A 9,943-nucleotide genomic window follows, 5' to 3' on the forward strand; every position below is an offset into this window, starting at 1 on the left:
TCAGATCTTTACTTGAGAGAAGCGTATCTGCACATGTATTTTTAATAAGCTTACTTTGAGCCATGGACGTCTGTTATAAAATTTTGTACTCTGAAAAATTCTAGTAAATCCTAACGTGTAAGCACATGCTAGAGGTATAATCTACGACTGTGCTGCTAACCACGTGAGACAGGGCTAGTCTAAACTGAGATGTGTTGTGATTACAAAATAACCACCAGATTTAGAAAACTTAGCACAAAAAATGTAAACTCATTTTAAATTTTTGTATCAATAAAATGTTGTAATCATGACATTTTGGATATACGGGGTAAAGAAAATATATATTTATAATATATAGATAATTTATTTTTATATTATTAAATTTACTATGACTTATCAGATTTAATATTTGATTAATATTAAATAATTAAGTATGGTATTAAAAATAATTTCACCTGTATCTTTTTGCATTTTTAAATAAGGCCACTAGAATATTTTAAAGGACATAGGTATCTAGCATTTGTAGCTCACATTTTGTTTCTCTTAGTGCTGATCTGAGTTCTGAATGCCAACTTCATATGGTAAGTAGAGTCCACAGAAACGTTAGTTAAATTCTGGCTGGTCTAAATTCTGACCTTACGCCTAGCAGAAAACACAAAGAAGAGTGACATCTTGGCTATTACGTGAGGGCTACTACATGAAGGCTGAAACGTGGTAAGGTGGAAGCAGAGACCACAATGTATCAGCAGATAAAAATGAATCAATCTTGCTGCAATAACAGTATCACCACTGTATACCTGGTCAAATCTCATTAACTGAAAATCTCATTTAAAAATATTTTGCTTTATGATATACAATTTTAAAAACTACAGAGATAAAAAAATAGTTGAAAAACTACCTGAAATGAAAGAATTCAGACAGATGGTCAACTTCCAAATCAGTAGTGTCCACCTTTTATATGCTAACAGTCACAAACAAGAACATAGAAATTTTATTTTTATTAAAAAATGTTTAAAACATTAATTTTTTTCAAGGATCCCATTCACAATATCTTCACAAAATATAAATCATCTAGGAACAAATAATTAAAATGGGCAGGACTTGAGAAAACTTTCCCCAGTATTAAAAAGAAAAATACCAATAAATAGAGAAACTAAGCATAAATGAGTCATTATAAGATGTCCATTCTGTCAATATAAATTTATAAACTTAATGCAATCCCAATAAATATCCCAAAATATTTAACTTGACTCAATGTATTCATAAGTTCAGGTAAAAAAATACACATTAGAAAAAGACAGAAAAGTTTAGAGAAAAAAGCAGTGAGAGGACAGCTAAGAGGACTTTTTTTTATTATTAAGTTGCAAAAAAGAAATTTGATACCAGAGGCCAAAAGAGACCAAAATAGAGAGAGGTGGGGGGAGAAGGGGAGGGAGAGACCGACTCAAAAACAAACTAACAAAAAAACAACTCAAATATGTATGTAAAGAAGCATTTCAAATCAGTATGGAAAAAATGGATCATTAAATATTTGGTTATTATGTCAGGTAGAAAACCATTTGAGAAAAAAATTAGATCTGGATCTTATATCTCACAACAGAGTAAATCCCACAGGAATTACTGATATAACTGTTTAAAATGAAACTCAAAAGTACTAGAAGACCTACAATATGCTGAAATAAAAAAAAAAGTACTAGAAGAAAAATAAGTGAAAAATGACTGCTATCTTGAAATGAAAAATGACATTAAAGCAGAAATTCTAAGAAAAAAAGCTTAAAGATTATACTTCATAAAAATTAACATATATATGCTGAAGTACTACAAAGTTAAAAGATAAACTATAAACATGGAAAAGAGTTAGTATCTTTAAATATAATATAAACATGGAAAAGAGTTAGTATCTTTAAATATAAGAAGCTCTTAAGATTCAATACAAAACTTCTTAAAGGAACATGAGTAAACAATTCAGAAAAAAAAAAATCACTAAAATTACCAAACTCTGTTCAACCTAATAATGAAAGCAATGTAATCTTAAAGACTTATTTTTTGCATTGTATATTCACAAGGATAAAAAAGAACATCACACAATGCTGAGAAGAGAGAAACAGGCACTCCTGTTCATTTTCAGTGGGAGTATAAACCAGTATCATCTTCCTAGCCATTCTGAAATACATATCAAAAGTTATAAAAGATACACATATTCAACCCAGAAATCCTATTTCTAGGAACTTCTCACAGAAATCATCAGAAAGGTGTACAAAGACGCATGTTCAAGAATTGTTCGTTTGAAGAAAACCGAAATGACATAAATGCTGACAGAGGGGATTCCTTAGTAAATTATGCTAGACTAACATAAAAATGCTGTCATAAAATTCACAAAATCAACCTGTGCATTCAACAAATAATTATTGATCCCTACCAAGTGATTGTTCTAGGCGTTGAGGAAGTAAGTAGCAACAGTAGACAAAAATCACATCCTCCACAGAATTTACACTAATCTATGTTGGACAGGCACAGTTGTCCCTGAAATGCTGAATGGGGAGGAAAGAATAGAAATTATGGAGAGTATGACTTCATTTTTCTTAACAAATAAATATATCTCTCCTCTGCTGAAAAATAGCTGGGAAGGATATACACTAAGAGGCTGACATTTCATATATATAAATTTATCTACAATTTATATAAAAATATATAACATATTATGATACAATCACAATGGGATTACACCTGGATGGCATATTTGTGAATTTTACCGTCTCCTCGAAACCTTTCTGCAGCGTGAGTTTTCCCAATGAGCAGGCAGTGCTTCCACCATCAAGAGAACCAAGTTAAGCTCTTCCATTAGACACAAAGCGCAACAGAGTTACCATTTATTTAACAACTAGGAAGTGGCGGCCACATGGCAGGAAAACCACTAGATGCGGAGGGTGCAGCAGTGAGCAAAGCACACGAAATGCTCCCTTTGTGGGGTACTGAGTACATCTGGGTTTAGCTCAGAGCATTTTGCAGACTGGATCATGAGGCATTCTCAACTCTAGGTCATAGATCCAGTTATTCACTCAACCCGATGTCCTACTATGGGCCAGGTAACATCCTAGGGGGAGCAGCACATCAGGGAGCAAAACAGACAAAAATCCCGGCCTTTTAGGGAGCTCACTAGCCAGACGCTGAGATCTTTGAAAGGTTGGGCTCCAGGAAGGAGTGAAGAAGGAGGGAGAAAGTCGTGGCCCTCACAGCACTTCCATTCTAACAAGACCAGGAGAACAGACACCTGCACAGCAAACATTTCGCCAATTAAAAAAAAAAAAATCACTGCAAACTATAGCTGTTATGTAGGCAACGGGCTTCAATTCTCACTGTTTTTGACATAAAATGAAAAAAAATGAATTCTGTATTACAGATGAGAAAACCTAAAATAGCTCTAATGCATTTTAATATCTCCAGAATTCCACTAAGTAAAATGACACAAGTTTTGACATTTGCTAAGACTGATTACACGAGGTATCACTACACTCACAACTTCTCACACGGGGCCGCTTCACTTACAAACCTTGGATGCATTGACCTTCTTGCCTTAGGGTCTCCTTCATTCACTACATCCTTTCTGTCCCATCACCCACTTAGCTGGCACACAACAAGTGCATAATACATGCTTATTAAAGGAACAAAGAACTTTAGTCATCTTTTACCTGGACAATTGAAATAGCCTCCTATGAGTTTTCCTTTAACAATGCTTACAGAAATTACTTTTCTTGTTCCTTTTGTTGTCTTTTAAATAAATGAAACACAGTATTCTATGTAGTTACATTTTAGAGTTGCCACTTAAGAAAACAATCCCTAAAACAACTTCTAAACACAATCACTTAGCACACGTTTTCCAAAACGAAATGCATGTTCTTACATTTTAGCATTATTACCTTCAGCAGAAGAAAATGCAAACCACTGGATAGGTACGTGGTTTTTGTGTACATTTCTTTACTTTGAATAATTTAATGCTTATTTTGTAAAGTATGACCTCTAGAACAGTGTTATTCAAGCAAGAGTCTTTGGCCATCTGATTACCTGATTGTGACCGAGCCTGTTACCTACCCAGTGACCATTCTCCCCTCTCCCTTAAGAGCACAACACTGAGCATCCCACCCCATTGGAAAATTCCATTTCCCAGCTTCCCTTGCAGCTGGGAGCCAATACAAAATAAACAGCCGTTTTTGTGCGGTGCTTTCTACAAAACTTGTTTGTCTCTCGCCCTTACATTTCTCCCTGCCTAGAACTCCTACACAATGGCTGGCACCCAAGCAACCATGTTGGGACATTATGGATGTCATACACTCAGGGTGGTGAAACAGAAAGGCACAAAGAACCAACACCCCTTGTGACCATGCGTGTGCAGCAGGCATAGCTGACCCTGACCTCCCTACACACTAGTTGTACACAACTGACAACAACCATGTTGTGTGCAAGCCTCCATTATTTCCATCCCAGTTTCCAGATCATTAATGCTGTGTTCACACACCCATTTGATTTAGCCGAGATAGGAGTGGAGAGGCCTAAACTTCTTAGCCTTCCGGTCTATCTACTCTTGCTTTCTGGCAAATTTATCCAACGATCAAGGTTTCAGCTATTACCTCTGAATTCAAGATTCCCAAGTTTGATTTTCTCCACATCTGACCTCCAAATTTCTGTGTACCATTAAAACAAGTCCAACTGGATGTCCCACAATTACTTCCAAATTAGAATACCTTCTCTTATGGTATTGACCCTCCTTTTCAATTAGCTTTTAGTAGATTTTCTCAGTCAGTCAGTTTCAATATGACGCAGGAGAGCGCCTCAAAATGTTTCGCCAGCACCAGAATACCCTGGAGGCGGGGAGGACTCATTAAGAATGCAGATTCCCAGGGCAGCACAGATTTATACAGAATCTTCATGAGGCAGCACAGGAAACTGCATTTTAATGAGATACTTAGTATCTCATTAAAATTGGAATTTTAAATTATTGCTTCAGAATTGTTTTTTAAAAAGATCTCTGTCTCTCTCCCACTCTATATTCACTATATAGCTAAGTCCTATAACATCCTCCTATTCCTCCCCTCACCGTTCCTTTATCAACTCCAGACTCCCTCCTGCTTCGGGGCCTTTGCTCTGGCCGTACCCTCTGCCTGGATCAGCCTCACCCCAATGCTCCACCAGGCTGGCTCCCCTCCTCCTTCTGCCAGCATTTCCATGAGGGCTGCCCAACCACCCTACTTACAATTGCAACTCATCCACCAGCCTCACATATCTTATTTTCCCCCCAGCACTTACCACACAACAGATTCTATTATTTGCTTATTTTTTGGTGTGTGTTTTCTTTGTCTCCTGCCTCACCCGGTTAGGGAAGTACCTCCAGGGCAGGGTTTTATCTATTCTGCTCGCTGATGTATCCCAAGTGCCTGGAACGGTACTTGTAGGAGTTCAAGACAGATCTGTTCAATGAGTTAACGATCTCTTACCCCTCCCTCCCCATTCTCACTATTCCACTTCAATACTAGTCTCGACCCTTCGATGATTTTCCCTCCAAACCATCCAACACACTCCCAGACTTAGCTAAGATGCTACTTTTGGGATGTCACTTCCTTATAGTGATTTGGCTCCCAAGTGGCCCTGTCAGATATTATGTATCAGTGTTATGCTTACATGATAGATTAGATGAACTCTAAGATCCTTTTCAAATATTCGATTCTGTATCCAAATGACTCATCTTGGCATTCTAAATGCTCTGTGATCTAGCAGCACACTACCTATCCAAACTCACATCCTACCGCTTCCAAGTTTCCCTCTGTTCCTGGCCAACGTCCTTAAGAACTCTGAAATAAGCCACGTTCACTCTCACCATTTCTTCATGTCACTACTCTACCTCCAACGCCCTCCCGACTACTGCAATAGATGGCAATAACCTTCAGACACTTGCTGCTCAGACTGTGCCCCGCAGGCCGGCCTCATCCAGCATTACCTGTGAGCTCATCAAAACTGCAACAACTCCAGCCCTAGCCCAGGTCTTTGCGATCAGAATCTGCAATTAACAAGACCCCCAGGTGACTCCTATGCACCTTAAAATTTGAGAAGCACTGTGTGAGGACTCATCTCAAATCACACCTCAATGAAGTATCCTTGGCAGGTCTCGTGCTCAGAAATAAGCATTCATTAAACTCCCAATCTTCCATAGGACCTGCGCCCCCCGTCGCAAGCATGATGTTCAATGAACAACATCCCCCCTTTCACAATTTATTCCCTATTTCATTTAAGTCCTTTCTCAATTTGCCCGTAAACAGCTTACAGGCAGGCCAGCTGTGGACCCGGCCAATCTAGATACAGGGAGCAGAAACCCATTCAAATCATTTCAAGGAGGCACGGAGTGGGGAAAGCAGCTTAATTTAATGGTACCTGGAAATGGGACTAGAAAACTCAGGTAGGGAGGGACGGCTGCAAGATCTGGCCACCTCTCTCGGCATCTGTGTCTGCCCGTCCATTTCATGCTCTGTCCTATCTCTACTCACTCATAATTTCCCTTCCTTTTATCAGCACCATTCACCTCCCAGCCTACTCACCTCTGTCCCTTTCTGCTTTGATTTTCCCTCTAAGTCTCTAACTCTAATGCCTCCCGAGAGAGATGATCAGAGCTGACAATCCTTTTGAGCCAAACCACAAGGCCGCGAGTGTCTGAGTCACCTAGGAATTGGCTGCCCCTGGGTGAGGAGTCTACGCTGGTCCAATCAGCTGGGGCCAGGGGGGCTGCAGCTCAGAGCAAGGCCCCGTGGGCAGCAGGAGCTCTCAAAGGAGAATGTGCCTTAGGAAAGGAGGTGTGGGCCGAGCGGGCCATGAGCCCAACACCAGCCCACAGAGTCATTATTTATTGTGTCTTCACCACAGTCCCGAGCAAAATGCTGAACATGTAATTAACTGAAGCCAACCAGTACGGGAGGGAAGGGTCATTCACCCAGCACCGCTATGGACCAGACACTGTGTGGATGCAAAGAGAATACAAAGACTAAGTCAGAAGCAATCCTTGCTGTTCCAGAGCTCTTACTTGAAATGTGTCACTGAACTAGTTCCTCAACCTTGGGCAAGTCACTAAACCATCTGGGCCGCAGTTTCCTCAAGTATCAGATGGTACTCCACCTTCACCAACCTCCAAGAGTGTTGCAAGGTTTCGTAAGGTAATCCTCCTGCAAGTGCTCTGAACAATCCATACGCCAACCAAGGCTACTAATAGCATCCACTCGCATGCCACAGGTTTTGAATTGCTTTCAGCTGTTTTCTCTTGTCCCTGTTTCTCACAATATAGGACCCACCGACGCTATTACTTAAAAGCACAATACCACCTATTACCATTATATTTTCATTACCCCTACAGTTCAAATGGCGACTAGCAACATTCATTCATCTCACTCAGAAGTACAAAAAACAATATATTTTTACTGTATGTATTTTTATGATATTATCACCTATGCAACGGTGCATCTAAAACAGCAATGTCCTACATAAATATTTTCTGGTATATTATCAATAAGTATGTGCTAAATACCCACGTAGCACACGGCTCAGCTTTGACTCTTGTGTGGCCTTCTCCCCAGAGCAGTTTCATTTTAATATTTTCTGAGCACTGGAATCAGAAAATTCTAGATATCAGAGCCCACGGGTCCTGTTTTTACATGGGGGCTCTGTAAAAACAAAATGTCCTGTCTCAAGCCCTGGGATCCGGGACTTCTATCTTTTTTTCCTAAAACCGCTCGACCACCTGCCGCACATTCCAGGGTGGGGGCGGGGCGGAAGGAATCAGTCTTGACCGCAGGATCCTCAGAAACGCATCATTCCACCCTTTGCAGGATTCAAGTACAGGTTTATGGGAAAGAAACAAAAGCCACCAAAATTCGAGCTGTGTTCAGTTTTTGCTTCCCCCTGAGCAAAATCGAGGACGATTCACTGAGCGCCTGCCACGTGCCAAGCAGGACGCTGCGGGGTCCCGGCCTCCGCGCGCTCCCGTGCGACGCACCCCGGGCATCTGTTGCGGTGCTGACAGGTGCGGCCACGCAACAGCTGGCCCCAGGTGCAGCGAAGCAAACCGCCTCCACCTGGAGAACAGTCAGCCGGGCCGGCCAAGGCGCGAGCTTCCGGCACAAGGAAAAACAAAACGAAACCTCCCAGCGCGAGCCAGCCGGGCGCGACCGCGCTGCGGGAGGCAGAACCGCAGGGCTGGGACGGGGGGGGACCCGCTGTCACCCACCCGCAGTTAAGGCTCTGGGCAGGCTGAGCAGCCGGGGACTAGGGACCCCAGGGTCCCGCAGCCCGGGAAGGCGCCCACCCGCTCCGGGACGGCGATGCGGCGGCTGCCCAGGGCCGGGGCCGGGGATCTGCGCGCCAGGCCGGGACGCGGACTGGAACCCGGGCGGCTCGCGCGCTGCGCGGTGCGGGGCGGGCAGGGCGAGAGACCCGGCGGTCACGCCGCGGGGCAAAGCCAGCCCCGGCGCCAGCCGACGACGCCAGCACGAGGGCCCCGGAGCCCGGGAAGGGTCAGCGAGCGCCCCGGAGGCAGCGCCGCGGGAGGGTCGCGGGGACCCGGAGGCAGCGCCGCGGGAGGGTCGCGGGGACCCGGGGGAGGGTCGCGGGGGGCCGGGCGCGACACCCAGACTAGCAGGGCGGAGAGGAAGGACGGGGTCTACTCCCGAGTGAATAAACACCACCCCCACCCGGCCGCGGGCTGGCTCCGAGCCGCCCCCGCGCGCCCCGCGTCCTCACCCTCCGCGCGCGAGCGGATCTCCGACACGGTCCTCCGCATGGGCGACATCGCGGCGGCGGCCGCAGGTGGGTCCCCAGCCCCGGCTGCACCTGTCACCGCGCGGAGCAGAGCGGTCGGCGGCGGCCCGGCCCCCGCACGCCGCGGCGGGAGGAGGAGGAGGAGGAGGAAGGGCCGCGGGGCCAGATGAGCTCTCCCGGCGGCCGCGCAGGGGGCGGCGCGGGGCGGGGCGGGGCGGGGCGCCGGCGCGGGGGAGGGGTCTGGGGCGCGCGCTCCGGGGGCGGCTCGCGGGGGGCGGGGACGCCCGGAGCCTGCTCGGCCCGCCCCACTGCGGACCGTACCACTGCTCGGGGGGGGGGTTCCGCATCAGCCTCTGAGTGCCGGGTCCCTCCTACGGCGTCCGCGACTCCCCCCAGGCTTGGCCCCGGAGGAAAAGGCGGTCTGGTTGCCGCTTCCCCACGTGTCCGGCCACCCTCTGGCTTTTAATAGCAGTGGACCCGCCCGTCGTCTGGAAACGGGGGTTGGGTCTGGGCGGGTAGGCGACGGCGACAGGGTCTGGGGCGCCTGGAGCTAAGTCCCAGTTGGAGCTGGGACGGGACGGCGCGTTCGCCCTCTGGGTGCAAAGTCCAGCCTCCGCCCGCCCGGCTGGACTCGTGGCCCGAGTGGCACCGGCCCCCGCGCCCCGCCGACCCGCAACAGGCTGCGAGGCCGGGAGGCTCCGGGCTCTGAGTCCCGCCGGTCGCCTGGCCCGGTGCGTGCGGGCGCCTGCGAGCCGAGCAGGCCCCGTGCCTCGCCCAGCTCCCGCTGCGGCCTGGCACGGTGCTGAAACTGACGTGTAATCAACTAACTGTAGGTGCTGAAACTGACATGTAATCAACTGTAATCAGCCAACCCAGGTGGTTCGCAAAGAACTTCGGTTATTCTGGATTTTTGCTTTTAGTCAAACCTGCGGAAAGTTGGTTGCAGTAGTTTTTTTGTTGTTATTTGTTCTGTTGTTTTGAAACAGAGTCTCACTTTGTTGCCCTGGCTAGAGTGAGTGCCATGGCGTCAGCCTAGCTCACAGCAACCTCCAACTCCTGGGCTCAAGCGATCCTCCTGCCTCAGCCTCCCGAGTAGCTGGGACTACAGGCATGCGCCACCATGCCCGGCTAATTTTTTCCATATATATTTTCAGTTGGCCAGATAATTTCTTTC

General features: G+C 46.1%; 1 protein-coding gene across 3 annotated transcripts in view; it reads right to left on the reverse strand.

The window, feature by feature from the left end:
• Positions 1-8,891, reverse strand: part of ATP8A1 (ATPase phospholipid transporting 8A1) — a 179,858-nt gene extending 170,967 nt beyond the window's left edge. For all 3 annotated transcript variants that reach the window (XM_045531741.1, XM_045531738.1, XM_045531736.1), the window contains exon 1: positions 8,752-8,891. In XM_045531741.1, the coding sequence (XP_045387697.1) occupies positions 8,752-8,800 (49 nt within the window). In that variant the 5' untranslated portion in view covers positions 8,801-8,891. The remainder of the gene's footprint in view (positions 1-8,751) is intronic.
• Between the last annotated feature and the right edge of the window lie 1,052 nt (positions 8,892-9,943).

This window comes from Lemur catta, chromosome 19 (assembly GCF_020740605.2).
Source record: "Lemur catta isolate mLemCat1 chromosome 19, mLemCat1.pri, whole genome shotgun sequence".
NCBI classification, from domain to species: Eukaryota; Metazoa; Chordata; class Mammalia; order Primates; family Lemuridae; genus Lemur; species Lemur catta.